Genomic DNA, 27743 nt, shown 5'->3' with positions numbered 1-27743 from the left:
TGGCCCTCTTATGACTCATCCCCCCTCTCTTCCTGGCAAACTCCTGAGAGTGAGAAGAGGAACTGCAGTCTGCTCATATTAATTTGTAATAAAAACATTTGCCATTCTGTGCATGATGTCATAAGCCTAGGCGCTGAAGCGCTGTGAATACTTTCTGGATGCACTGAATGTCACATCCCCATGTCCTATGGGTCCGCCATGCACAGTTGACCATTCTATATGTTTCTGTTCTACGTACTAGCGAGCAGAGTTCTTCTAGTTATAAAAACTGTACCTTCCTTTTTCCTGTGTGCGCAGAACGAAAACATATACTGCATGGGCCTGTGGGCTCTATTGTTTATGGGTTATATATAGGGCTGAAACAACTAATCGATTATTAAATTAATTGATTACTATTTTCATAAATCGATTAATTGGCCAGTAACATAACAGGGTTAAAAAAACTAAAATGAGCCCTTTATAAAATACAAAAAGAGCAAATAATCGCTACTGTAACTATGCTTTTTTCAGCAGCTGCATATTTGGAAAGGATCAAGGACTTTTTTTTTTACGCAGAACAGTGCTTTTTTGGTTCAATATACTTCAATGGAGAAGCTGCAGAAAAACATGTAATGCATGTTTGCAGCAATTTGTGGTTTTTAATCTTCCCAACAACAAATTGTCCAAAAAAAAAATGCAAAATCATGTGCGCAAAAAATCAAAAACGCACAGCAAAAAGCACTGCAGAAACAGATCAAAAACAAATTGCATAGATGTGTACTGAGCCTCATGCTGGCCACACGGATCAATTTTCAGATCAGAATATTCATACGAAAAATCTTTGTACATTCGCTGAATGAAAGAATTTTTCATTTCATGAAATTTTCACCTGTTTTTAAAATGAATGTAACTTCTGAATAAAAAACCACATATACTGTCTGAAAATTCCTTTGACCAAGAAGTTTTCTATTATTTCCAAATTTTCCCGTCACTGTGATTGAAAATGAATGTCGATTTGACCCCACTAACAATTAGAAAATTGAACGAACGTTCTTAAAATGACATTTTTTTTTTAAGGAAGATATTGTTTGTTTTATGAAAATAAAAAAAAAAAATTGATCTCCGAGTCTGATGATATTTAACAGATTCACCTTTTAATATACTGTTAGAGGATATTTACTGTATATACTATCTCTCCTCTAATAGTATATACAGTATATCTCTTCTGTCTGTTATTCTCAGAGTGGATTAGAGATTTTGCTCCCTAACCATATAGTTATTTACATTTACTACTGCATAGAGATATTTAAGAATAAATTGCCTTTTTTAACTTTACTTATTAACTAAATTATACAACACACTTTTTTTTAAAGGTTATTAACCGATTAATCAAAATAATCGGCCAACTAATCGATTATGAAAATAATAGTTAGTTGCAGCCCTAGTTATATACCATCATCTCAATAAAAACAAAGTTAAAGAAGGAAAAAAAAAATAGCACTGCATGGCATGTGTGATCCATCTTTAGCTGCTTATAAAACATACACAGCCCCTGAAAATGGATCACAAAGCCCGAGTTATATTTTACGGTTCTAAAAGAACCATCAGCGGTGTCCAGACCAATGCAGTGTATCACAGGCAATGTTGCCTGCCTATGTTTACAAGCAGCCACAGATCGATCACACAGCCCGAAGAGTAAATGACACTGCTGGTCTCCGAATTGCGGTCATTCACAATTCCATCCCCATGGTCATACAATTGGGTGGACCATCCAGACAGGTTGGCAACGGCTGTATAGATCTGAAACAGGACCAAGTGTACATACGTCCTTGGTTCCCTGGGGTAGTAAAGGTTTAAACATTTTCCTTATATTTTTTTTCCTGCGAATAACAGGTTGCTTTTGTAAGCAAATCTGGTGCACCCATGAAAGTTATGCATTTTTAGATGTGACTGTACCCCAAATACTTATTTTTGTTAGCAGTAACATTTTCACTTTAATACATTTTTGTTGTTAAGTCTGGTGCACAGGAGGAAGCGGGCGACTTTCAGTACATGTGTACCACTGCCTGTTCAAAAAAAGCTGGTCCAAACACTGGTTTCTATCAAACAGTCTTCCTGGAAAACCAGCATTCAATCAGCGCTTGCAGATCAGTGTATTCTGGTGAGGGAGTGAACCCTCAGGTAGAATACAATAGCACGGCGAAGGGATCCCCACATCACACATTGTTGTATTGAAAAGAGGATAAAAAACAAAAAAACAAACACATACACACACACACACACACACATACAATGTATATACCCAGCTTTAGTTTGCTTCCCTCCCCACACACTTAAAAAAAGGAAATACACAACACAATAAAACATTTGGACATATTCACTTTAACTCACTTAGATCTGAAGAAATCTGACCGACTGGAAGTAAGACAGCCTTTTGCAGCTCAAACCTGGTCTTCTTGTCCTGCCAAAAGGATATTAGATGTACAGAAGGTGGTATCATGTATATGCTTCTTCAAAAAAAAAAAAAAAAAAAAAAATTAAGCTGCGGTAAAATACGTGTGTATAAACACTGGTGAAAAGGGAAGGATTGCTTTAACCACTTTAGCCCCGGAAGATTTGGCTGCGCAATGAACAGGCCATTTTTTGCAATACGGCACTGCGTCACTTTAACTCACAGTTGCGCGGTCGTGCGACGTTGTTCCCAAACAAAATTGATGCTCTTTTTTCCCCACAAATAGAGCTTTCTTTTGGTGGTATTTGATCACCTCTGCGGTTTTTATTTTTTGTACTATAAAAACAAAAGAGCGTCAATTTTGGGGAAAAAAACCCCCAAAAAACACAATATCTTACTTTTTGCTATAACAAATATCCCAACTGAAAAAAAAAAAACTAAACATTTTTTCCTCAGTTTAGGCCAATAGATATTGGCCTAAACTGAGGAAAAAAAAATGTTATTTTTTTATTTTTTTCAATTGGGATATTTATTATAGCAAAAAGTAAAAAGATTTTTTTTTTTTAAATAAAATATCAATCGCAATAAGCGTATATTGATTGGTTTGCGCACGTTATAGCGTCTACAGAATAGGGGACAGATTTATGGCATTTTTATTATTATTATCATTATTATTTTTTACTAGTAATGGCGGTGATCAGCTATTTTTAAATCGGGACTGCGATATTGCAGCGGACAGATCGGACACTTGACATATTTTTGGCACCAGTGACAACTATACAGCGATCAGTGCTATAAAAATGCACCGATTACTGTAAAAATGTCACTGGCAGGGAACGGGTTAACACTAAGGGGCGATCAAGGAGTTAACTGTGTTCGCTAGGTGTGTTCTAACTGTGGGGGGGAAAGGAATGGACTAGGGAGAGATCAGTGTTCATACTTGGTATGAGCACACGATCTGTCGCCTCTCCCCTGAGAGAACCGGGATCTGTGTGTTTACACACAGATCCTGGTTCTCGCTCTGTTACGAGTGATCACGGGTGCCCGGCAGTCATCGCGCCCACCAGGCACTCGCATCGGCGGCGAACCGCGGGCTTGCCCCCTAGTGGTCAAAATGCTAAGCGACGTAAGGTAACAATGTTTCGCCCAGGGGAGCCAACCTGCCGCAGTACAATTGCAGCGGCTGGTCGGGAAGAGGTTAAAATGCAAGCCAGTATACTGCTAAAAGCACCTAAAAATAAAGATCACTAAAATGTGTGTGTGTGTGTGTGTGTGTGTGTGTGTGTGTGTGTGTGTGTGTGTGTGTGTGTGTGTGTGTGTGTGTATATATACATATATAGACACAAACACACACACACACACACACACACACACACACACACAGTATCTCACAAAAGTGAGTACACTCCTCACATTTTTGTAAATATTTTATACCTTTTCATGTGACAACACTGAAGAAATGACACTTTGCTACAATGTAAAGTAGTGAGTGTACAGCTTGTATAACAGTGTAAATTTGCTGTCCCCTCAAAATAACTCAACACAGCCATCAATGTCTAAACCGCTGGCAACAAAAGTGAGTACAAGTAAAAGTAAGTAACAAGTAAAAGTTTTGCGAGATACGATAGATATAGAACTAGGTGGACTTGTGTCTTTTTTCAACCTGACTGTAACTACGGTATGTATTTTTTCTAAAGTTTTATGATAATATTCTCTTTTCATCTGCTGGTGATCCCTCTAGTGATGCACTTTAGAATTCTACAGCGATCAAGCTAGCATGGCAAACGCCATATTTCTTGTGCAAACTGTAAATCTTAAGACAGCATTTAAATGATTAGACACAATTTATCTTTCTCCTCTAGCCATCTTAAATCAGTTTATTGTTAAAATAATAAAAACAAAAAATGGAGTACCTTAGCATCTTTGCTGGTTAACAAGGCGCTGATGGCATTGAAACACTGATCACATCTGTTGAGCAGCTCCTTGTACTGCTCCATTATATTCTTATCAGATGTACTTTGAAGTCCTAAGAAGAGAAAGTCGCACTTAAAATGATATTAAAAAAGTTTTTTTTTTTTTTTTTTTTCCAAATAAAAAAAAAAAAAAAAAAAAAACACATATACTTACCTGCTCTGTGCAGTGGTTTTGCAGAGCAGCCTTGATCATCCTTTTCTCAGGTCCCCTGCCGGCGCTCCTGGCTCCTCCCCCTTGACCAGTGGCCCCATCATTAGCAAGCCACTTGCTATAGGCAGCACTGGTGCATGCTTGCTCCTGAGCCACATGCTACGAGTCCATAAGACACACACAGCTGCGGCTCAGCCTTGCCCCTCAGCTCTCTTCTCTGGCTGCCAATGGCTCAAGGGTCTCAGCCAATAAGAAGAAGAAGAGGGACTCCCAGAACAGCCAAGGCTCCCGTACACATTCCTGGATCGAGAGGGGGCTCAGGTGAGGTTTAGGGGGGCTGAGGGGGGAGCTGCTGAAAGGTTTTTTTATCTTCATGCAGAGAACGTATGAAGGTAAAAGAATCTTCAGCCTTTACAACCAACCATTTTAAAGGCTAGGTTTAATTCACTTTTTTTTTTTTTTTAAATCAGCACAAGGGACAGTACTTTATTAGGGATGAACTTTATGTTCGAGTCGAACATGAATTTGACTCGAACATTGGCTGTTCGCCGAATAGCGAACAATTTGGGGAACACCCTTTAAAAGTCTATGGGAGAAACCAAAAGTGCTCATTTTAAAAGGTTAATATGCATGGTATTGTCATAAAAAGTTTTTGGGGACCTGGGTCCTGCCCCAGGGGACATGTATCAATGCAAAAAAAAGTTTTAAAAATGGCCGTTTTTGGGAGCAGTGATTTTAATAATGCTTAAAAGTAAAACAATAAAAGTGAAACATTCCTTTAAATTTCGTACCTGGGGGGAGTCTATAGTATGCCTGTAAAGTGGCGCATTTTTCCCGTGTTTATGGCGGGGCCACACGATGACGTCGCTGGGTGACCCCGCCCCCCCTCTGATGCACGGGGACATCCCTATGGCTTTCCCGTAGTGTCAGAGTGGGCGGAGTCACCCTAAACGTAGCCAGGTGGCCCCGCCTCTGACGCTACTGGAAAGGCAGACTGGTGGCGGCGTGCGGCTTTTTTTTAATTTCGGTCCGACGGTGCGAGAGAAGAAGATGATGAATGGACTTCGTGGGACACTTTTATTTATTTTTTAATAAAGGACTTGTCCAAAGCCATGTCTGTTTATTTTTTACCATTTTCACACATTTTTTGTGAAATGGTAGGGGTACATTTGTACCGTTACCATTTCACACAGGGGGGAGGGCCGGGATCTGGGGGTCCCCTTGTTAAAGGGGGATTCCAGATTCCGATAAGCCCCCCCGCCCGCAGACCCCCACAACCACCGGTCAAGGGTTGTGGGGATGAGGCCCTTGTCCCCATCAACATGGGGACAAGGTGCTTTGGGGGGGCCGTTACCCCAAAGCACCCTCCCCATGTTGAGGGCATGTGGCCTGGTACGGTTCAGGGGGGGGGGGGGGGGGCGCTCTCTTGTCCCCCTCCCCCTTTATCCTGCGGCCTGCCAGGTTGCGTGCTCGGATAAGGGTTTGGTATGGATTTTTGGGGGGACCCCACGCCATTTTTATTTATTTTTTTACATTTTGGTTCGGAGTTCCCCTTAATATTCATACCAGACCCAAAGGGTCTGGTAATGGACTGTGGGGGAATCCCAAGCAGTTTTTTTTTCAATTACTTTTATGTGTATTGCCAGGACCGACAATTCATTATAGCCGCGAGTACTTTTAAATGACTTTTTCCTTAAGAAATGTCATTTTGCTCTGAGAAGACTAGGATTACCTTACATCAGACTTGAAATCTCTAGGATGCCGAGACTACTGCATTATGGCTCCTTCCACTCCATGAAGAAAACTCTCTCTCCCTCACAGAAAATTGTAACCCTTTATTTCTTTTTTGCAGTGTTAACATGTCTAAATCTCATGTAATACTAGGTTGGAATGTGAGAGGCCTGGGCAATAGAGTGAAAAGGATGGCTGTAACACATAAGGCAAAGCATCTAGGCTACAAGATTTGCCTGCAAGAAACACATTTATCTATTGATCAACCCTCCCGGTTCTCTGCCCGTATATTCAACCATCAATTTCACTCTACCTATTCCTCGTATACCTGAGGAGTGAGCATATTGGTTCCGCATGGGGGTTTCCTTCTCTTGCAGACTATCGGTTATTGATAAAAATAGTCGTTCTATTTTTCTAAGATGCAATCTAGAAGGGCTTGACTGTATATTAGCTAATATACATCCCACTTCCCTTCTCTGCAGAAGTTCTCTAAATCCTTGCAGGCTTTTTAGCCCTTTATCCAAATGTCCCACCTCTAATTGTGGGTGACTTTAATAACTACTTAGATTATGGAGCTTGACAAATTTATGGCTGCCCACCTTCGACAGTTTCCTGTAAAGGGTCAGACACCATTTGTTAAACTCCTTATGGAGATGGGACTGCATGTTATCTGGCACATCAGAAACCCCCAATCTAGAGTATATTCTTGCCACTCAGCCTCACATAGGGGCCTCCCCAGAATTGACCTCGGTCTTTGTAATGAGGAAATGCTCCCATTAATCTCTACCTCTCGATACGAGCCAAGGATGGTATCCGATCACTCCCCTTTTTGGGCTCAGATAATAGTCGCTGGTCCTCCTTCCTATTGGAAAATAAACCCATTCTGGCTATTATTCCCAGACCCAGAAATGCAATCTCTAACTGACTTTATTAGCATCAACCAAAAAACAGCAGACAAGGATGTACTGGGACACCCTTAAGGCCTTTGTTAGAGGCCAGCTTATTAAGGACGATCTCATCCATAAAGATAGAAACCAATTCCTGGGAGATTTTCGTTCTACGAGAGGTTAGGAAAGCAGAGACTGTATATATTGAAAACCCTACAGCTCATACAGAAAAGATGTGGTTGGAAGCAAAAATAAACACTTCTTTCTATAACAAAAATTCTATGAGGAAGGGGAGAATCCTGGCCATAATCGCTAAATCTAATAGAGGCTCCTCTTATTTCTGCAGTCAGGAGAGGGGAGGGGGTGGTAACAGGGACCCGTTTATTACAGGTTCTAGAGCTGCACGATTCTGGCCAAAATGAATCACGATTATTTTTGCTTAGTATAACAAGATCACGATGCTCGCGACGTAAAATCTTTCACATTATACAAAAATAAAAAAAAAAAAAAAAAAAAAAAAAGGCTAACTTTACTGTTTTCTTTTTTAAAAAAATTGCATTTGAAAGCCCGCTGCGCAAATACAGTGTGACCACCATTTTATTCTCTAGGGTGTCAAAAAAAAAAAAAAAAAAAAAAAAAAAAAAAAAAAGGAAAAAAAAAAAATATATATATTTATTATGTTTGGGGGTTCCAAGTAATTTTCTAGCAAAAAAAAAAAATGATTTTAACTTGAAACCAACAAATGTCAGAAAAAGGTTTAGCGTTTAAGTGGTTAAACTTTTTTCACTTTCACTAAAGTCTATTCCATTGACAAATTGTTACAATGTTTATTACTCAAGTAAAACTGCTAAAGAATGTTGTGAGTTGTGGCAGACTGCCCAGTTTTTCTCTACCTCGATGTGGGATTTTTAAGGCAATGTAATAACAGAAGATTTATATATTAAAAAGGGGTATTTTATTATTCCAAAAAAGTGTTTAAACATACAAAAATACAAAATATTTGACATATTTAACAATTAAAAAATCTTCAGATAACATGAAAAAAGGGCAAAAAGCAGGGAGCTGTGGCTCCTATACTGTGATACATCCTGCTACTAGATACAATCCCCCCCCCACCAAGGGTCTGAGCCAGAGGTGGTAGAACTGAGTTCCATCAAGTTCCCCCTGAAAAAAAGCCCTGGTTCTAACTGAAGTGGGGAGGGGACTGTGTAGGGGAAGAGATAGATTGCTGTTCATACTCTGTATGAACAAACGATCTGTCACTTCTCCCCTCAGAGAACCGGAAACTGTTTACACACATAGATCCCGGTTCTCCGTGTGCACCGAGCGATCGCGACCGCCGGGCACTCGCATTGGCTCTGAGGGCGAGCAGGGGGTGCACGCGTTCCCCTAGTGGCCACAGGCCGAAACGACGTTACATAATGTCGTTTTGCTCAGCCGTGCCATTCTGCTGCAGTACAACTGTGGCGGCTGGTAGGCAAGTGGTTAATCTCCAGATTCGAGTAATAAAGCAGTGCTGTCCTTGACGCTGCCAAAGCTTTTGACAGTGCAGAGTGGCCGTACCTATGGGAGGTTTTGGACTGATGCACTGCTTTATTAAACGGGTTCAACTTATATTTAGCGACCACTGCAAAGCTGCACATAAATAGGGACCTGTCTGACTCTTTTTGTCTCTACAGAGGTACACAACAGGGATTCCCACTGTCATTCCTTTTATTTGCGTTCGCTTTGGAGCCATTGGCGGAAGCGGTCAGAGCCTCATTAGGTATGAAGGTATTCCTGAGAGGTCCTAATGAGGACAAAAGCTCATTATATGCAGATTATACCCTTTTGTATCTGGGGGACACTGCCTCCTCTCTTCAGAACGTAATGTCTCATTGAGAAATTTGGGACCTTCTCCGGTTTCTCCATAAACTGGAGTAAATCCTCACTCTTACCTCTGGATGAGCTGCTATCTCCATTACCAGAATGGGCCAGATCCCTCCATATAGTCTCCTCCTTTAAATATTTGGGGGTCCAGATGACCCCAGACCCGACTATGTGTATAACTCTTAACTTACTCCCGGTTATCCATAAACTACGGGATAAATGCACGGCCTGGTGTAAGGTTTCCCTTTCGGTCATCAGAGTTAACCATATCAAAATGGTCTGGGCACCTCAATTACTATACATTTCACAATTCCCTGCAGTGGATTCCTCGTAGATCTTGATACCCTCTTTAGAAAGCTCATATGGAAAGGAAAAACGGCTAGAATTAAACTATCCTCTTTAAATACAGTAAAGATCAAGGCAACCTAGCGGTGCCCAACGCCAGATTCTACTTTTTGGCCTCCCAGCTCCAGTATCTAGGGGGATGGAAATGTTTGGATCACTCTGACCCAATATACAATTTGTTATTATCGAAGACACTAAATTACTCTTTTCTTTTACGCTACTTTTCAGTTAGAAGCGGGCCTGCCCCATTATTCTACTTTACTTTTTATTAAAAAAAGCTCTGGACTTCCATTAAAAAAAAAAAAAAAAGTTTGGGAAGATACCATTATGGCGCAGCTCCTGCTATGATGAACTGCACACGATGGAGGGCTTTCAGACCTGGGAGACCTTGGGAATCTGCTACTTCTCTATAAAACAAGTCCATCCTTAAGTCCTTCTCTGATTTTCCGAGGGAGTTTGAGTTGCCAAGGTGGCAGTTCCTCAGGTACCTTCAGCTTCAACATGCCCTGCAGACCCAAGCATTGCATTCTAGGTTGGAGCTTACTGGACACCCACTAATAAGTAACATTTTGTCTGACCAGTCTAAAAAAGGGATTTTGCAAATATACTCTACACTTTCTGCAACCGTACAGGAAGCAAATAAATTGCCATGCAGATGTAGATGGGAACAAGATGTGGGCGAGTTCGAAGGAGAGGTCTGGGAGAGTTGTCTACAGTCTATACCTTCTAAATCAGTCTCTCCTTTGTACAGACTCTCACTGTTTTTTACATAGGGCATATCGTACTCCTTTGCAGCCATTGTGCTATTTGCTGGGTGTTCAGTGTGCCCCCATACCTTTAAGAAGGGGTGGGTTCCCCGTCAGTCCACCTGCCCTCACCTATCCATTAGAATGCATGTGCCACCACTGTGGGGAACCATTCAAGTTAGTGTTAGGTACCACGGATACCAGGGTGCCGTGACGTGGCTCTGTGGCTTACGCATACATTTGCAAATGCATGCAGACTAAACCCCTGTTTTTAACGCATACTGTTAGCCAGGTTTAAATTGGTTGTCTGCGAGCTGGTCGGCAAGTTAAGCTCGTTTTTTTCCCTTGGATTTATCCTTGGCCCCGTTTACATACCATACTCCAGTACAAGTCTATTGCTGGAGAAGGAGAGACTCACCCCTATACCCTAAATGTAGTAGAGAGGGAAGAGACCTCATACACCTGCTGTGGCATTGTCCAAAACTTTTTAGATATTGGAAAGCTGTAACCGATACAATTTTGGCAGTATATCAGATTACTATTCTTCTAGGTCAGGTGGTTTGCTTCCTAGGGGCAGTGGACGAGGGGCTCTTTACCCCTCCGATCAACATAGCAGTGCTTAGACTCCTATACATTGCTCGCAAGCAAATTGCTCGCTTTTGGATCCAACACTGGATTGAGCAGGTAAATACTATTCTTATTGGAAAAAAGTTAACATATCAGCATAGAAATGCCACTAAGAAATTTTTCAAAATTTGGCACCCATTGCTGGACACTCCAGGGCTAGCCCCCTCCCCAGCCGTTTCTGTTCAGACTGCTACAGGTGTAACATCCCGGAGTCTCTAAACTCCATACATCTAGATACCTAAAACATTAAGATTTATAAAATATTTCCATTTTAACCTCTAGATTGATTTACTTAGGGTGCAATGTCCTCATCTCACTGGATGGTCATCCAAGACAATATTAGAGACCTATTGGTCATTGACACTTTGTTCTGTTAAGTTTGTTTTCACCCAAGGGGCATGAATGTTGAACTCAATTTAAATAGCTTCATAAGAGACTATTGATCAAGTTCAATGGCTTTTATTATGTCATTTTATAGTTAAAGTTGGAAGACTTCCCCTTACTATGTAGCAGGAAGACACCCCTACAAAATGTATGACTTTTTACCTAATATGATTTTATAGTATTACCAACTATGATCCGTTTAGCTGTGTTAATACTGTAGAGTTACAACTGAATAAATCTTACAGACGGGTTTCAACATGTCCCTCAGCACACACTTTAAAGCCCCAGTGGGTCTAGGTCTAGTGGGTAAACATAAGGTGTGCAAATTCTACCAAACTTGGGATATAAACTTTTAAATTATATTTTCCCTTAACATTAATAAATTTATTAACTATGAAGATTGTTTTCACACATATAAAATGTATAATAGTTTTTATATTTGCAATTTTACAATTAGATAGAATATCCTAAACAAAAAGTATATCTTTCTCTGTATATATAATTTGAGCGGAATCAATTGGATGATTTAATAGACCATCATCATTGATCCTCTACCAGGGAAACCTGGGTGAAATGAGTGACATTATAGATGTCATGTATATTTATTTATTATCATGACATATGGGCCTTCCTGGATTATTTGTAGAATCCAGTAAATGAGAACAAATTTTAATCTTGTATGATAAGCATGAATTACATTTATGAATTTTACTATGTTTTAGTATTATTATATTAAGTATGAGTTTTGCATATGTATGGTGAATGCACTGGGCGTTTAGGATTGCCGGCGGTGACCGACCCTTTGATTATGTGATTGTTGGGATATCAGATGCTGCTGGCCCCATACATTATGCAATGAACCTGGAGATGTCGGCGGTGCAGACCGCTGCACACCCACCATTTGTTGACTCAGATATATCTTCAGAGGCACTCGCCACAGACTATCTCTGAGCATTAGAAGGGGTTAAGACCTAACAGACAACAGTCTATAAAGTTGCAAGTCTGTGCCATGATATTGATAAAGACGGAATGACTACACGGCTTGCTGCACTAGTCTACGGATTCAATCTCCTCCCGGGAATCACCGCAGATGAATGAATCTTCACAAGCGGTGAGAGAGTGTATCATTTCACAGTGCTATGTTTTGATGAAATGCTTTCTTTTAACCATGTTTTTGTAAGTGCATAGGGTTAAGGGGGGAGCTGTTATATAATAAAAATCTAACAGAGTTACGCTATAAGTATTGTTTTCCTTTATGTTTGAGCCCATGGAATTGCTTACGGTCACATGAGTGAGAATATTGTGAATTGGAGGCACCAATCCATTGTCCCGGTGAACTATTTGAGATACTGTGGAGGATAATCCTTTGACGTTGCTGTTTGGGGCATAATATATCCGAAGCGTGTTTTTACATAACTCTGGTAAGCGGATTTCCTAGGGAAGTGGAACCACATGGTGTGGTGAAGTTGCATTCTCCATACAGACAATTCGTCCATGAACTACTGCTCAAGCACTGGATTTGTCTCACTGGGTGTTTTGTATTATATTCTTACCTAATGGTGTACAATTGATCATTTCCAAGCGCTGCTTTGCCTTAAGGACTTTTTCTAAATTAACTTTATGGCTTATAGATTATGAAGTCTTTTCTTCATACCTGTACTGATTGTTTTGCTTCTTTCCCTATCTCAAATCCCTTAATGACACAAAATCTTTTCTGATAAAAAATTAATAAAAAATATATAATAAATTTAGTACAGCTCTAGAATACATTCACATTTCCCCATGTTTTATCCCATAAAAAAATGCTACAATCAGAAAAATAACTGATGATGTGCCAGAAATATAGTGTGCTTCTTCCTTCCTCTGACATCACACAGCTCTGAATTCCCAAGCACTGAGGTATCAGCCCTGCCTAATTCATTTCTGAGGGATTACAAAGAATATAGACATATCCTTGTCTCTGCCCCCTCCACCACTCGCTCCCAAGATTTCTAGCAAAAATCAACAGGTATTTTTTGCACCTATTGAACGGATTGGTATATTATGGTATGGTATAATGGTATATTATACCATATGGTATAATATGGTATATTTCACAGAATAAAAACAGAACAAATAATAGAAGTCCATTGTTAGGCATCTGCATGCAAGTACGTGTAATTAACCAAGCCTAGTCAATACACAAAGTGCTGTCCCCGCGAACCACATAAACCAATCTTCCATTCACACCCTTGCCAATTCATTTCTTTCTCTGGGAAGAAAAAGATCTGACATTTCTGGGTATGGGTAAGCATATGACTCTCACCCCTTCCTCAGGCATGACTGACCCAGCACTGTCACATTGGGGGGGGGATAAAGTCTTCCCTGTGCAAGCTCTACTCGATTCTGGGTGGTGAAACAGAACAGCGAGGGATCAAAAAGGTAATGTGTCATTGGGTCTGCATTTATTATTTATACTGTACATATATGAAAAGCAAAGTTTACAGTGTTCTCCCTTTTTTTCCCCTGACTGCCATAAAGGCAAGGTGTACAGAAATAATAGGCATCCCCCTTAAAGTGATACTGCAAAGGTAAAAAAAATGAAAAAATAAAATAAATAAAAATTAAAAAAAAAGTGTCCCAATTACGTGTTCTGTGCAATGGTTTTGCACAGAGCAGCCTAGATCCTTCTCTTCTTAGGTCCCCGACCAGCACTCCTGACTCCTCCCCCCTGCTGAGTGCCCCTATAGCAAGCCACTTACTATAGGGGCAGTAGTGCATGCTCACTCCCAAGCCTTGCTCTGTTGTCCTTAAGATACACAGAGCTTGGCCCCCCCTGCACACCACTGGATCGTGGGACAGGTGAGTGGCTGGTTATTGAAAGTCAGCAGCTACAGTTTTTGTAGCTGCTGACCTAATTTTCGCTTAATTGACTTGAGCTCCGCTTTAATGGCACTGTAATCTATTTTTCATTAAGTTGTTTATTTTTACCGTGTTCTTCTGCCTCCTAGTTTGGTGTGAGCTCCTAAACCCTTTTCCCCTCACACCCCCGTTTGTTTGAAATGAGCAGTGCATGTTAGTTGTAGTGATGTGCAACGCTCTATGCACACCACGTGAGGGTGGCTACATTCCTACATATAGTGGGACAACAGAAGCAAAAAAAAAAAAGGAAGAGAAACATTTAGAGATTTGGAAGAAGCGGAGAGCAAAAGAATGTGTTCTTCGAGTTTAGTACATTGAAGAAAAACGTACGTATTACTTAACTTTATCACTTTAAGACCAACACAGGTACTTTCCAAACCATAGAGGGAGCGTGATTTACGAAAGGCAAATCCACTTTGCACTACAAGTGCAGTCGCTTGTAGTGGGACATGTAGTGGGGGACATGCAAGGAAAATAAAAAACAGCATTTTTGCTTGTACATGATTGGATGATAAAATCAGCAGAGCTTCCCCTCAGATCTACAGCGATTGCACTTTCAGTGCACTTGTAGTGCAAAGTGGATTTCCCTTTAGGAAATCAACCCCAGAATGTCACTTTAGCAATATCAACGTGGGGTCTTTTTAGGCCAGGTCAGTCTCACTTTAAAGCCCAAAAAAAAAAAAAAACACACTGCACAGATGAACTGCTCATTTTTGCCTAGGGGATTGGAAAATTATGATATACTTAACTTAACCTTGAATGCTCCCAGCAGACTGGTCCTTGTGGCCCCTATCCCCCATGGTTACGTCCATTGACCTGCTCTGGATGCAAGGACTTCAGGAACAATCCACTGCTGGATTGTGGGGGAGTGCTGTTTGCAGGCAGAGTAAAGGATCAGGTGAGTATAAGCTTTCTCCAATCCCCTAGACAAAAACAAGCAGTTGACCTGTGCAGGCCTGCACATAACCGCAGCAGATTGCAGTTGCCTCTGTTTCACATTAATGCTGGGCTGTTCCGACTGGACAAAGCTCCAGCACTTAAAGAGGTAGTAAAGCCTCTGAAAAAAAAAAAAAAAAAAAATTTATACACCCTGCAAGACAAAGGCATATTGAGCTAGTATGCATAGCATACTAGCTCATTATGAATTGCTTACCTGAGATCGAAGCCCCCCGCATCGGCCCTCGTTCGCCTCCTCCGACGCCGCCATCTATCCCGGAGTGACTTCCGGGTATCCCGGCTCCGGTGCTGTGACTGGCCGGAGCCGCGATGACGTCACTCCCGCGCATGCGCGCTGGTGCCGCCACTAACGGCATGATCACCGTTAGAAACGGCACGCTCAGTGCGCCTGCGCTGTAGACATCGGTGCCGCTATTTCTGCAAATATCTCCTAAACCTTTTAGGTTTGGGAGATATTTCTTGCACCTACAGGTAAGCCTTAATATAGGCTTACCTGTAGGTTGTAATGGGTTCTAAAGGTTCGATTGTTATTTTCTTTAAAATAAACACATAATTTTTATCTGCTCTTTGTAATAGATTTGCACAGAGCAGCCCCAATCCTCTTCTTAAGTCCCCCACCAATGCTTCTGCCCACCCCGCCAAGTGCCCCCAGAGCAAGCCGCATGCTCTTGGGGCACTTGTGCATGCTCGCTCCTGAAGGCCAATGTCTATGGGACACAGAACAGGGCTCAGAGCTTAGCAGCAAGCTCTGACACTGTGCAGAATTGTTGAAGCTGTGTATTTACAATCTTTCCATGTAAAGTTTTGTAAAAAAAAAAAAAATAGATTAAAAAAAACGCAAGTTACATAAAGCCAACATTAGCACATGTGTAAACTTGTAATCCTCTAAAAGGAGGGCAGAAGCAACAGCTACTACACTTCTAGTACAAGAATGTATAAGAGGAAGACTTTTGTTCTGATCATATATCAGTCACTTCTGGAGTCTACAGAACAAATCTGGGAGAACCATCTGCCTGTATTTAAAACATTTAGGCTGTTCGACCCAATACTGTTCTACATCTACTCCACCTTATGACAGCAACAATTTTATCAGTTACAGAGATAAGGGGCATAATCTGTCACCTTCTTTCTTGTCCTGTGTCTTCTTCTGAGTTGGACCAGAGGCTTGGGCCTTTGCTTGTTGCTGCTGCTGTTCAGCGTCTTTCTGCTTTTGTTTGGCGGCTTCTTCCTCAGCTTTGTATCTCCCCTGTGCTGCCGCCACCTCCTTTTCCATGTCCCTGAACAAGAGCTTCAGCTCTTGCACAGAACGCTCACCAAAAATGACATCATCCTGAGAAGGGAATTGGCCCTGTGGTGCAAAAAAATAAAAAGATAAAAAGTGATGCAATAAAAACATAAGAGAAGTATGTGACTCACTATATGGACAAAAGTATGTGTACAGGCCTCTAAATGATAGTTTAGGCATTTCCAGTGAAGTGTGCTGTTAAAGTGGATGTAAACCGGATTCATGAAAATTGAGCTGGGCACATATCTGCAGAGGTTTTCTTATCTCTCCTCAAAGCACTATGTCCCGTAGCAGTCTCCTGCTCCGTTCTTCTGTTAGATTAGCACAAAGATGAACTATTCACAGGCAAGTTCTGCATGGGGGAGGAGGGGGGGCCCTCACGTCGTCCGGCCATCTGATTGGCCACGCTACAATGACGTTAATCTGGCGCATGCATGCGGGAGCCGCTATTCATGGCACAGTGCCCCAGTGGCTGTTCCTTTTGAGCGCATGCGCCAGTGACATCACTGGCCCGTTCACAGGTAAAGATCTCCTAAACAGTGCACATTTAGGAGATGGTTACAGTACTTATAGGTAAGCCTTAAAGGATCACCTATAGGTAAATGTCAACCATGGGAGTTTACTCCCACTTTAACCCCAATACAATCTGTGCTCCACCACAGACAAAACAGTGCTCTGCCACCATGAGAAATACACACTCACCTTGTAAGTGGACCCATAACATGTACAGGTCAACCATGCATAAGTATAGAGGTCCTCAGTAAGGTCTCGCATCCCCAGGGTTGATCTTCCACATGCATCCACCTTATTGCTAGGATCAACCCCGGGGATGTGAGACCTTACTGAGGACCTCTATACTTCTTATGCATGGTTGACCTGTATATGTTATGGGTCCACTTACAAGGTGAGCATGTATTTCTCATGGTGGCAGAGCACTGTTTTATCTGTGGTGGAGCACAGAGTATTGCGGTGGACGAAATCAGACACCTGCCAGTTTTTTGGGGACCAGTGACATTGTTACAGTGATCACTGCTAAAAATATGCACTGTCACTGTACTAATGACACGGACATTGAAGAGGGTTAACATCAGGGGTGATCCTGACCCTTTGGTTAAATGTGTGCCTAGGGAGTGCTTACTAACTGTGGGGGAGGTGCTTTTACTAATTGAAGACATGGATTGGCGTTCCTGCTTCACAGGAACACAGGATTCATGTGTTCTGTACTCACAGAATGACAGTCTGCCTTGTTTACATCGGTGCTCTGACAGAATGACAGTCTGCCCAACGATTCCCGGGTCCCGGCGGAGCGAGCTGCCGGCAGCGCATGCTTGTGTCCAAAACCCGGAAATGCAGAATCACGTATATGTACACACACACACACACACACACACACACGATCCTGCATAGAGCAGCTACCCTGTAGCAGTAAATCTGCTATGGGGCAGTTGTAAAGGGGTTAAACGGAAGACGTATTATTATACCTTGGATTTTTGGGACCTTTCTTTATTCAGTGGTGTAAACTGATATACATGGACGTTCTATTTGCATATGTATATATTTTTTATTGATTTAATATGAATTTTTTTTTTCTCATTATATTAGGGCTGGTGGTTAGGCAGATATTATATCTTTGTACTTATCACATGAATGAAATTTATGCAGTTAGTGTGATCCCTAAATAGGGAGTCTATGTGAATATATTTTTATATATTTACTTTTGGTATCTTGATGCATTTTAGAGTTTAATGATTGTATTCGAAGCAGTGCAATCACACAATATCCATTTCTCTTTATTGGTGTGGAAAAACATACAGTATGGTGGCTGCAGCAGTTTTTGTTATTTGGTTGTTGGCACTTTTTGGCAGCATTTACATACCATATGGCATACTAAAGCTGTGGAAACCTAAAATGGTTCCAACTTCCCCAGTTCTGAAAATCCTTAAATGACCACTATAAAATTTGAAAACCCACTTAGCTAGAAATCTGTAAATAGGTGAAACGCTTCAACCACCCTTACAAATATGTAAAACAACACTATGCCACAGAGCAATGTGCATTACCTCACTACTGGAGCGAACAACATTGGACAAATCTCCACATATCTGGTTCCCACGCTTGCTAAAAATGGACAAGTCTACACGCAATGTCTCTTGGAGCTTCTGGTCTATTTCAATCTTTTGGATGAGCTGTAGAGCTTCCTGCTGAAGCGCACACAACCGGCGCATCCTTTCCCGACCTTCTTCTTGACGGGTGCGCTCTAACTCTTGCTGGCGCTGTTGTTCAGCTTCACGTAACTTCAAAGATAGAAGCTGTATATGTACAATGGAAAGGTGTTAACATAGCACAGTTAATGGAATATCAGATTTCAGCTTCTGGAAATAAAAAATAAAAAAAACAAAAAAAAAAAAAAAAAAAAAACACCCTTTTTTGTGTCAAGGGTTTCCAAATGCTAAATGTTCATCACAAATAACTTGTTTTATACACTCAAAGTGAATGTAAAACCTAAATCTATTTTCCAGTAGGTTTAACATCACACCACACCGAAGTCCGTATGCTTAAGAAAATAGTTTTTGTTGCAAGCCTGGGGATCCTGCCAGCAACAGCACTTCCCGTTGCAGGCAAACAATGCTAAGCCTCATGACTGGTAGCAAGATAACAACACCTCTAACAATTGCAAGACAGTGCCTCAGTGTTGTCATCGTGAAACAAGAAGTACGCTTATTGGCAGAATCTCCAAGTAGAAAACTTTGCAACATATTCAGGTTTGTACAGCCCATGAAAAATGTATATAGTCACTTGATGCCTCATGCACACTGGATGTTAAAATAACGTTATAAAAACGCCAGTAGCTTTGCAGTGAGTTTTTCAACGTTTTTGCAATAGCGGTTTTCAGCTTTTTCCTGCATTAGCGGTTTTTATTTATTTATTTTTTTTTTTATGAATCAAAAAACGTCAAAAAATGCTGGTAAGCCACGTTTGATATTAGAGCGTTTTTACAGTTGAAAAACTCCTCCCAGAACCCACTAGTTTTGGGATTTTTTTTAAAGCCAAAAAACTGCTGATAACAGCCTATGTGTGCATGGACACATAGGATAACATGATGGAGAGTTTATTGACTGTAGAAAAAAACATCTAAAGCCAAAAACAGGTGCTGTAAAAATGTCCAGTGTGCATGAGGTCTAAAATTGATATTAAAAGTACAAAAAAAATAAATAAATAAAAACCAAACATACTTACGTGTTCTGTGCAGTGGTTTTGCACAGAGTAGTCCCACTCCTCCTCAGGTCCCCCATTGGCGCTCCTGGCCTCTCCCTCCTGTCGAGTACCACCAAGCAAGGAGCTTGCTATGGGGGCACCCAAGTGCTTCTGAGTTGATGCTTTGTGTGTCCATCCAGACGTGGAGCTGTATCTCGACCCCCCCCCTTTCTCATTGGCTGTAACTGTCAGCAGCAGGAGCCAATAAGGGGAGAGCAAAGACACTCGTGGAACACAATGGAGCGCAGGTGATTTGGGGGGGGGGGGGGGGGGGGGGCTGCCGCACAAAATGCATGAAGGTAAAAAAAACTTCAGCCTTTAGAACCACTTTAAACCGTAGTTTAAAGGAGATGTATGGTCACAGCATACGCTTTCATTTCGGAAAATCAGCATTGTAATAGCAATACAAACAATAGTTATGTTTAACAATCCAATATAAGCTTACATGAAAAATCTCCTTTCATGTTTTGAGTGCTGCCTATCTCTTTCCATAACTTCCTGGTTTCCCTGCATGCTTTGCACGTTCTCCTCTACTTTTACTTTCAGTTTCTAAGGACTACATATGCCACGATACCTTGCCTACAGTGTTTCCTATACAAAAAAATACACTGAACATATCAAAGGCTAGGTTTAAATATTCATCTAAACCCATCGCTCCTCTAAAAAGGGATCGGTGTTTGGAATACTTTTCAGAAGAGGTTAACAGATTCACATTGCCTCCTCACTGCCTGTTTTAACCCCATTTTTGCCAAGAAAAAAAAAAAAAAAATTAAATGATCAGTTACACTTACCCGTAACGTTGTTTCTGGGAAGTCTTCCAGAGGGCGGCACCCTGAGCCAAGGTCTACCTAGGCCGCCTGATAGACTAAGTAGGCCTGCCGTCCTGGAAGACGACATGAGAAAATGACCAGTTACACTTACCCATAACGGTGTTTCTGGGAAGTCTTCCAGGACGGAAGGCCTACTTAGTCCATCAGGAGGCCTAGGTAGACCTTGGCTCAGGGTGCAGTCCTGGAAGACGACTTGAGAAAAATTTTTAAATATTTCAGGGTGTATAGCCGTCAGCATTGTCAATCAGCTTCTGGAACTGCTTTCTGGATTGGCAGCACAGATTCTGCTGCTGAAACCCTCACAGTGAGATGCAGTATATGCGAGTGGCACAAAGGTGTAGTTTAATGACATGTCAAAGCAGCAATCCAGAGTGGGCAATATATTGGCCCAATAATCCAATGTATACCCACACACTGGATTGCTGCTTTAAGATTTCTGTAATTGGAGACTTCAATAAACAGAAAAGCAGACAGGTATAAATGCTTCGCTGCAGCAGGTACACTTTACACTGCCAAGTCAATCACTCTCCTTTACATCCAAGCCCTGAACAAGGAGATTCTGGTACACCCCAAAATGCATTGGCTATCAACCTCCAATGGTAATATTTTTTACAACATACAGCCTAATTGATTTGTCCTGTTCGGCCCTTTTTTCCTTCTACACTAATGCCGCGTACACACGACCGTTTTTTCCGTCAGAATAAACTCTGACGGTTTTTTCGACGAAGTTCCGCTAAAACGGACCTGCCTACACACGATCACACCATAGTCTGATCGTTTAGAACACAATGACATACAACGGGACTAGAAAAAAGGAAGTTCAATAGCCAGTAGCTGCCCTTGCGTAGTTTCTGAACAGCATACAGACGAGCGGTTTTCCCGATAGAAACTGGTTCTATCGGAAAGATTTGAAACATGTTCTATTTCTAGGTCCGTCAGAATTTTCGAAAGAGAAAGTCCGATCAAGCCCACACATAATCAGAATGTCCAATGGAATGATTCCGTCAGACCTTTGCTGCCGGAAAATCTGGTTGCATGTGCGTGGCATTAAAGGTTCTTAGTGGATGGAGGACAAGTCTGGTTAAGGACCAGCTCTACTGCAATACCATCACTGCTAAATCTACAATCCTTCACAACATCAGAAGGTGGGACATTTCACATATCTAGCACCAGCCCCTTCTGTATTGCAGCACACAAGCATGTGACAATCTTAAATATCATCTGACCTTGGCCCTGTGGCGATGTTCCTCCTTTAATTTCTCTTGTCGTTCCAAGGCCTCCTTGGAGCTAACAAAACAAAAAAAAAAAAAAAACACAAGACCAATATCATGAAGCAAACAAGTCATTACAAAGCATTACATGAACGGGATGATTGTTCTGTGTTTTCTCACTCTTTCTCCAGCTGTTCCTCCAGTTTTTGTTTTTCTTGCCGCTGCTTCAATTCTAACATCTCTTCAAAACGTTTGAACTGCTCTGCTGCCTTTTCTGCCAGTGACCTGTTGTACCGATTAACATAATCCAGACGGGCATTCAGTTCTTCCTGAAAAAAAGTAGAATAAAATAAAATCTCTAGTCACTTTTCTTTTTGGGGAAAGGGTTTCAACCACTGTCAAATTTTTCTTCTATTATTTGCTGTCTGTGTCCAGTTAGGAATATTTTTTGCTTCCTATCCCAGAAAAGTAACAAGAAGTCTCCTCAAGGTGAAGGGAAATCCCCTCTTTGTCAGCAAAACAAAAGTCCACATTGGAAGATTCACCCTCAACCCCTGTTCTGGTAACAACAAATTCTGGATTTCATTCACTTTCTGTCCTGGTAAGAATGGTCATTACAAAAACAGAAAATATATGTATTTTCCCAGCTAGGCTACAGACAGTACTAAACACCTAAAAATTCTTAGGTAGCTACTACTGGCCAAAGAATCTTCTGCATTCCGACACACTTCAGGTATCAGAATCTAGAGCTGCACGACCGTTAAAAAAAACAAAAAAAAACAAACAGGTAGCCTGACAAGTTTTTCCATAACATTGTCTGATCTGGTAGATAACTATAAACATTGTAACTTTTCCTTCTTGGATCAAAAGAATAAACTTCAGTTTTAAATGAGGGAAGTTTAACCAAACCTTTAAAGTGGCGTTCCACCCACTTTTACAACTCTTCAGCATCCCTCACTAAACTGTGCACTTTAAACAAATTGGATATTTTTTAATTTTTTTCTCAGCACCTATTGTATATCTGCTGTATTCATTTTTCACTTCATCCTCCCTGGCCGTGGCCCATCGCATCATTTCCTGTTTGCAATGCCTTCTGGGAAGGGGAGGCAACTTCCTCTGACACTGCTGTTGCTATGGAAACCTGACCTGAAACCTATTACATTGCTTGTGCTGCACTGAGCATGTGAGAGATCTGCAAGGATGAGATCCAGGAAGAAATACAGTCTGGCTTCAGATGCCCACACTTAAGATGGCCACGGCCTGCTGTAAGTTTATAAAATAACAAACTACTGCTATAAACTAACAAAACAGACCTTAGTTTACAGACTAACTTTACTAGAATACATTAAGCTTGTGTATTATAGGGGTATTTTTTATTTAAAAAGTATAATTTTGGCCGGAACTCCACTTTAACTAAACCTTTTTCTGACACTTGTTTCTTACAAAGTTAAAATCAGTATTTTTTTGCTAGAAAATTACTTAGAACCCCCAAACATGCATATGCACTTTTTTTTTTTTTTTAATTCATTGTAAAAAAAGTAACAAACAAACAAACAAACTAAATAGTAAAGTCTCATGATCTTTATTCTAAGCAAAAAAATTGTGATTCTCATTTTAGCTAAAATCATGCAGCTCTATCAAACTTCCAGGTCCCTCTCTGTGCCACCAACCCTTTAGTACTACAAGACACACCAATGTGGTAGCACCCAGCTGATGGAACCATTGCACTTGGAAGAGTACAGGCCATCTAACGCAGCCGTGCGATTGATACAGAAGGTACTAGGCAATCTATAGAGTGAAGATCGGCAGTTCAAGCAGCAGACCAGTAACTATTAGTGTTATTATACTGGGCTTTGTTTACATTTTTTTGGAAGTAATGGAAGTTTTTTTTTTAATTTAACAAAATTATCTTGGTGTGCTCTGTGTCTTTGATCTGAAGATCAAGTCAGATCTCTAATCTTGAGTCCCCACAATTCCCTTGTCCCATAGCTTCTCTGCAACCTACAGAGCATGCCTAGGTTTGAAAGCTCAAGAAGGGTGCACCCCAAATTCTGAAGGGAACCAAAAGGTAATAAGTTTGACTGAACTTGTTGCTTTGAGAAAAGCTAAAAAATGTTAATATTTGGATTGCAGAGCAGACATCTGCAGTTATACGAGCAATCAAATTATGCAAATACTGGCATCAGCTTAGAGAGCTGTACTTTGACGTGCCCCACCCACATCTCTATATAGGTCAACAAGGCCAGCCATCAAAGAGGCCCAAAGCGACATGCTGGGAGACAGTATGCAAGCTGAACTCTGTACTTGCATGCCCCACTTCTAAAAATGCTAGTTACCTGGCCGTCTGAGTCTTCAATACATTGTAAACCTGGTAAACAGTATGTTCAGAAGGAAGCCAGCTATGGCAGCCCACATACTGGTCTTAGCACAGGTCTCTACAGTACAGTTTTGTAAATTACCATAAAACTGTTTGAATGCATCTCCTGTGCTATTCATTAGAGGTTATATCTAATTTAGTACATTAGCATACTTAAAAATATTAGGGAAACACATTGGACTTGTCTTCCATGTCAATGTTAAAAAAAAAAAAAAAAAAAAAATTTTTTTTTTTTTTTTTTTAGAAGCATAAGGCCCCTGCAGACGGAGCAGCATCTGTCCAAATGGATCCGCCTGCTCAGCAGGGGGATCTCTCTGATGATCCCCGCCCGCTATGCAGAGTGGAAAAAGCCTGCTATTCTCTATGGGGCGGTCAGATGGAAACAGACCCATAGAGAACAATGTGTGGTCCGATTGGGCCTGCCTGAAAAGGGCTTTTTGGTATAAACAGCAGCCTTGTCGTGTGTGCATACACACAACATCCTAGCAACCAAGTTCTCTCTTCCAGTGTGTGTGTGTGTGTGCGTGTGCTACACCATAGGTGTGCCACGTACTACAATGAGCGTGAAAAAGGACCAGTGAATCAAGCTCCATCTACCTAGATACAGTAATTGCTTTGATCTATCAGACATGCTAAAAGTAGAACTAAAGACAAAACTTTTTTCATTCTGGCTATAAACCCTGTCTATTTTTTCCATGCGTGTCCAATTGGGAAGATTTCCATTAAAGTGGATGGAGTTCTGCTATAAAAAAAAAAAAAATAAATAAAAAAAAAAATAAATTAAAAGTCAGAAGATACAAATACTGCAGCTGCTGACTTTTAATAAATCGGACACTTACCTGTCCCAGGGTCCAGTGATGTGGGGGAACGAAGCCTTGCTCATCTCACCCTCCTCTGCGGCGCTGGCATTGTAAGTGTGGACGCCCGGCTGTGGCTTCACAGCCGGGCACCCACTGCGCATGTGCGAGCTGTGACTGGCCGGGCAATCATCTGGGACCTGTGATGTGCCCCAGATGATTGCCAAGAGGGAGGGGGTAGAGGTGATCTCCCTTTCAGTGCCATGGTGCGCCGGGAGGAAGTGGGAGCTGGGACCCTCTGAAAAGAGGGTACCCCCCCAAAAAATGACATGTCAAATGTGGCATGTCAGGGGGGTCACCTACCTTAAAGTGAAAGTTCCATTTTTGGGTGGAACTCCACTTTAATTTCCTGTCCTATAACCAAAACAGGAAGTGAGAGGAAATCCCTCCAAAGTCATCAGAACTAGTGTCCCCATTAAAAGATCTTCCATTTGTTCCTGTTCTGGGGATGGTCTTTCACTTTTACATTCAGTGATCAAAAGTAAACAGGACAAATAGATGGTGAATCTCCCAAACAGTGGTACAGGCAGCAATAAAAACTGACAGGTGTTCCAATCCCTCTGCAATCTACCAAAACAAAAAGTTTTTATCTTAATAAATACTTTTGATTCCATGAACACACGCGAGACAGATACCTTAAAAAAGGGTCCACGTCTTTACAGGATTCCAAGATGATCTGCTCTTCCTAGAAAATTGTTCAATGATAAGTTATACACATGTCCAACTTGCATGAAATAGAATAAAAGCATCAACTTGGCTCACCTGCTTTTTGTCCGTCTCTGCTGGGGAGATTAATGGGGGGACTGGAGATGCTGGTGCTGACATTGAGGAGAGACCATTCAAATCTTGCATGTACTCCTGACATTCAGAGGCGTTGATTAAGGTTTTATTTGGGATGATCTTCTCTAGGACCCAGCCAGCATATGGCGACAGCATGCAAATGGACTGACTGAGCAAATCCTAGGAAAGACGAGGAAAAGGTTTGGTGAATGTGGCGGTTAGTTGAATATTGTACATTATATTTACCTGAAAAAGTGGCACTCCAGTCAGCCTTCAAAAGATAACTGTGGATGCCCCTCTCCCAGGATAGTACTGGTTAAATGATCCCTAAGACAGGGTGCACAGCAGAGGAATACTTGAATTATTACTTTTTCCTTGCCGGGTCCTCTTCGCTGGTTGTGTTACCCCTTCCTCGCTGGCATCACTAAGTACAATGCAGAACCAGTGATCCTACATTGTAGGCAAGGCTATAGGGGGCCTGCTCACATCTGGGTATGAAGCAGATCAGAAAATACCAGCTGCTGGGAGAGTGAGAAACAAGGCAAATATTGCCTTATTTTATAACCCCCCCTAAAGTATAGTGGCTTGTAAACGTTCTTATTTTTTTGTTTAAATAATTACACATGTTATACTTACCTGCTCTGTGCACTGGTTTTGCACAGAGCAGCTCTGAACTGCCACTTCTAGGGTCCCCCGCTGGCAATCTTGGCTCCTTCACTTCTTCGAATGCCCCCATAGCAAGCCGCCTGCTATGGGGGCATTAGTGCAGACTTGATCCCGAGCCAGGTTGTGTGCATCCATAGACACACACACACACAGCACTGCTCGGACCTTCCCCCTCCTCACAGGATTTGACTGACAGCAGGAGGAGGAGCCAATGGCTCCTGCCGAGTCTGCTGTGAGAAGTAAGAGTGGAGAAGAGCTGCTTCACATGGGCACTTCAGTGGATCGAAATCGTGCTAAGGCAAGTGTCGAAGGGAAGCCAGTGGCAAGGTTTTTTTTACCTTAATGCAGAGAATGTTTTGGGGTAAAAAAAACAAAAAAAACAAACAAATTTTACCTTTAGAAAAACGTAAGCATGTGGATCACTTTCACAGGCAGCCCCCCCCCCCCCCCCCCGACAGCTTTCCATTTCCACCAGGGAGGCCAGGGCTGAAGCCAGTTGTTCTGCCAGCTGACCATAGAGATGACCAAGAAACGTCCCCAATCATCTCTATGGTCTAAGAAGCCAGAAGCAACGAGTATTTTGTCACTTCCGGTTTTGCCAGGATGTAAACAAGCTTGGGAAAGCATCGGATCCAATTGATCTTGGTTGGATCTGATGATTAGAATGGCAGAGGAGAGATCTGGGGTCTAATAGACCCAAGATATCTCTAAAGAGTACCTGTAACTGCCCATGCCAGCTCAAGGAATGTTGTTCATCCCTTGTGATAGCAGCAAAGTTGACACCCCCAAAAAATTCAAAGCGTAAAATATATATATTTTTTTTAAATAAGATGTTTTAAAGTGCCCCCAGGAAACCCACATCCAATTTGCAATAGTGTAAACCCAACCTCAGGCTCTCTGAATCCATGCAAATCTTGTATATGCTCGTAGCTGCAAACTAGCTGGCTTTGCTTACTAAGCTACTGATCTACCCGCTGGTTCCTGCATTGCTTCAGCGTGCTAGATACGTGACCAAAGTCACCTATGCTTAAGCTCAATCTATTCTTGTTGGACTTAAAGTCATTCTAATCAGAACGTCACCTGTTTGGGACTTTCAATATATACAGTGGATATAAAAAGTCTACACACTCCTGTTAAAATGTCAAGTTTCTGTGATGTAAAAAATAAAAAAAAAAAGGGAAAAAAGAAATCATTTTAGAACTTTTTCCACCTTTAATATGACATATAAACTGTACAATTCCATTGAAAAAACAAACTGAAAATATTTTAAGGGGTAAAATTAAAAAAAAAAAAAACTAAGAACTAAGCAATCACATTCAAAAACTCATGTTAACCACTTGCCGACCGCCTCACGCATATATACGTGAGCAGAGCGGCACGGGCAGGCAAAATCACGTACCTGGTACGTGATTGCCTTCCCGCGGGCGGGGGGTCCGATCGGACCCCCCCCCGGTGCCATCCGGCGGTCGGCGTTTGGCTG

At 41.5% G+C, this 27743-nt stretch overlaps 1 protein-coding gene across 1 annotated transcript in view; it reads right to left on the bottom strand.

Moving 5' to 3' along the window:
* Positions 1 to 27743, bottom strand: part of GLE1 (GLE1 RNA export mediator) — an 80521-nt gene that overhangs the window by 36276 nt on the left and 16502 nt on the right. Inside the window, exons 2-9 of the mRNA XM_073600973.1 lie at positions 25580 to 25777; positions 25420 to 25502; positions 21764 to 21946; positions 21599 to 21659; positions 18348 to 18596; positions 16125 to 16350; positions 4345 to 4457; positions 2371 to 2440 (exon numbers count right to left, since the gene is read on the bottom strand). Coding sequence (XP_073457074.1) covers positions 2371 to 2440; positions 4345 to 4457; positions 16125 to 16350; positions 18348 to 18596; positions 21599 to 21659; positions 21764 to 21946; positions 25420 to 25502; positions 25580 to 25777 — 1183 coding nt within the window. The remainder of the gene's footprint in view (positions 1 to 2370; positions 2441 to 4344; positions 4458 to 16124; positions 16351 to 18347; positions 18597 to 21598; positions 21660 to 21763; positions 21947 to 25419; positions 25503 to 25579; positions 25778 to 27743) is intronic.

This window comes from Aquarana catesbeiana, linkage group LG09, assembly GCF_042186555.1.
Source record: "Aquarana catesbeiana isolate 2022-GZ linkage group LG09, ASM4218655v1, whole genome shotgun sequence".
In the NCBI taxonomy this organism is placed as follows: Eukaryota; Metazoa; Chordata; class Amphibia; order Anura; family Ranidae; genus Aquarana; species Aquarana catesbeiana.
This window is presented reverse-complemented; position numbering and strand designations above follow the sequence as displayed.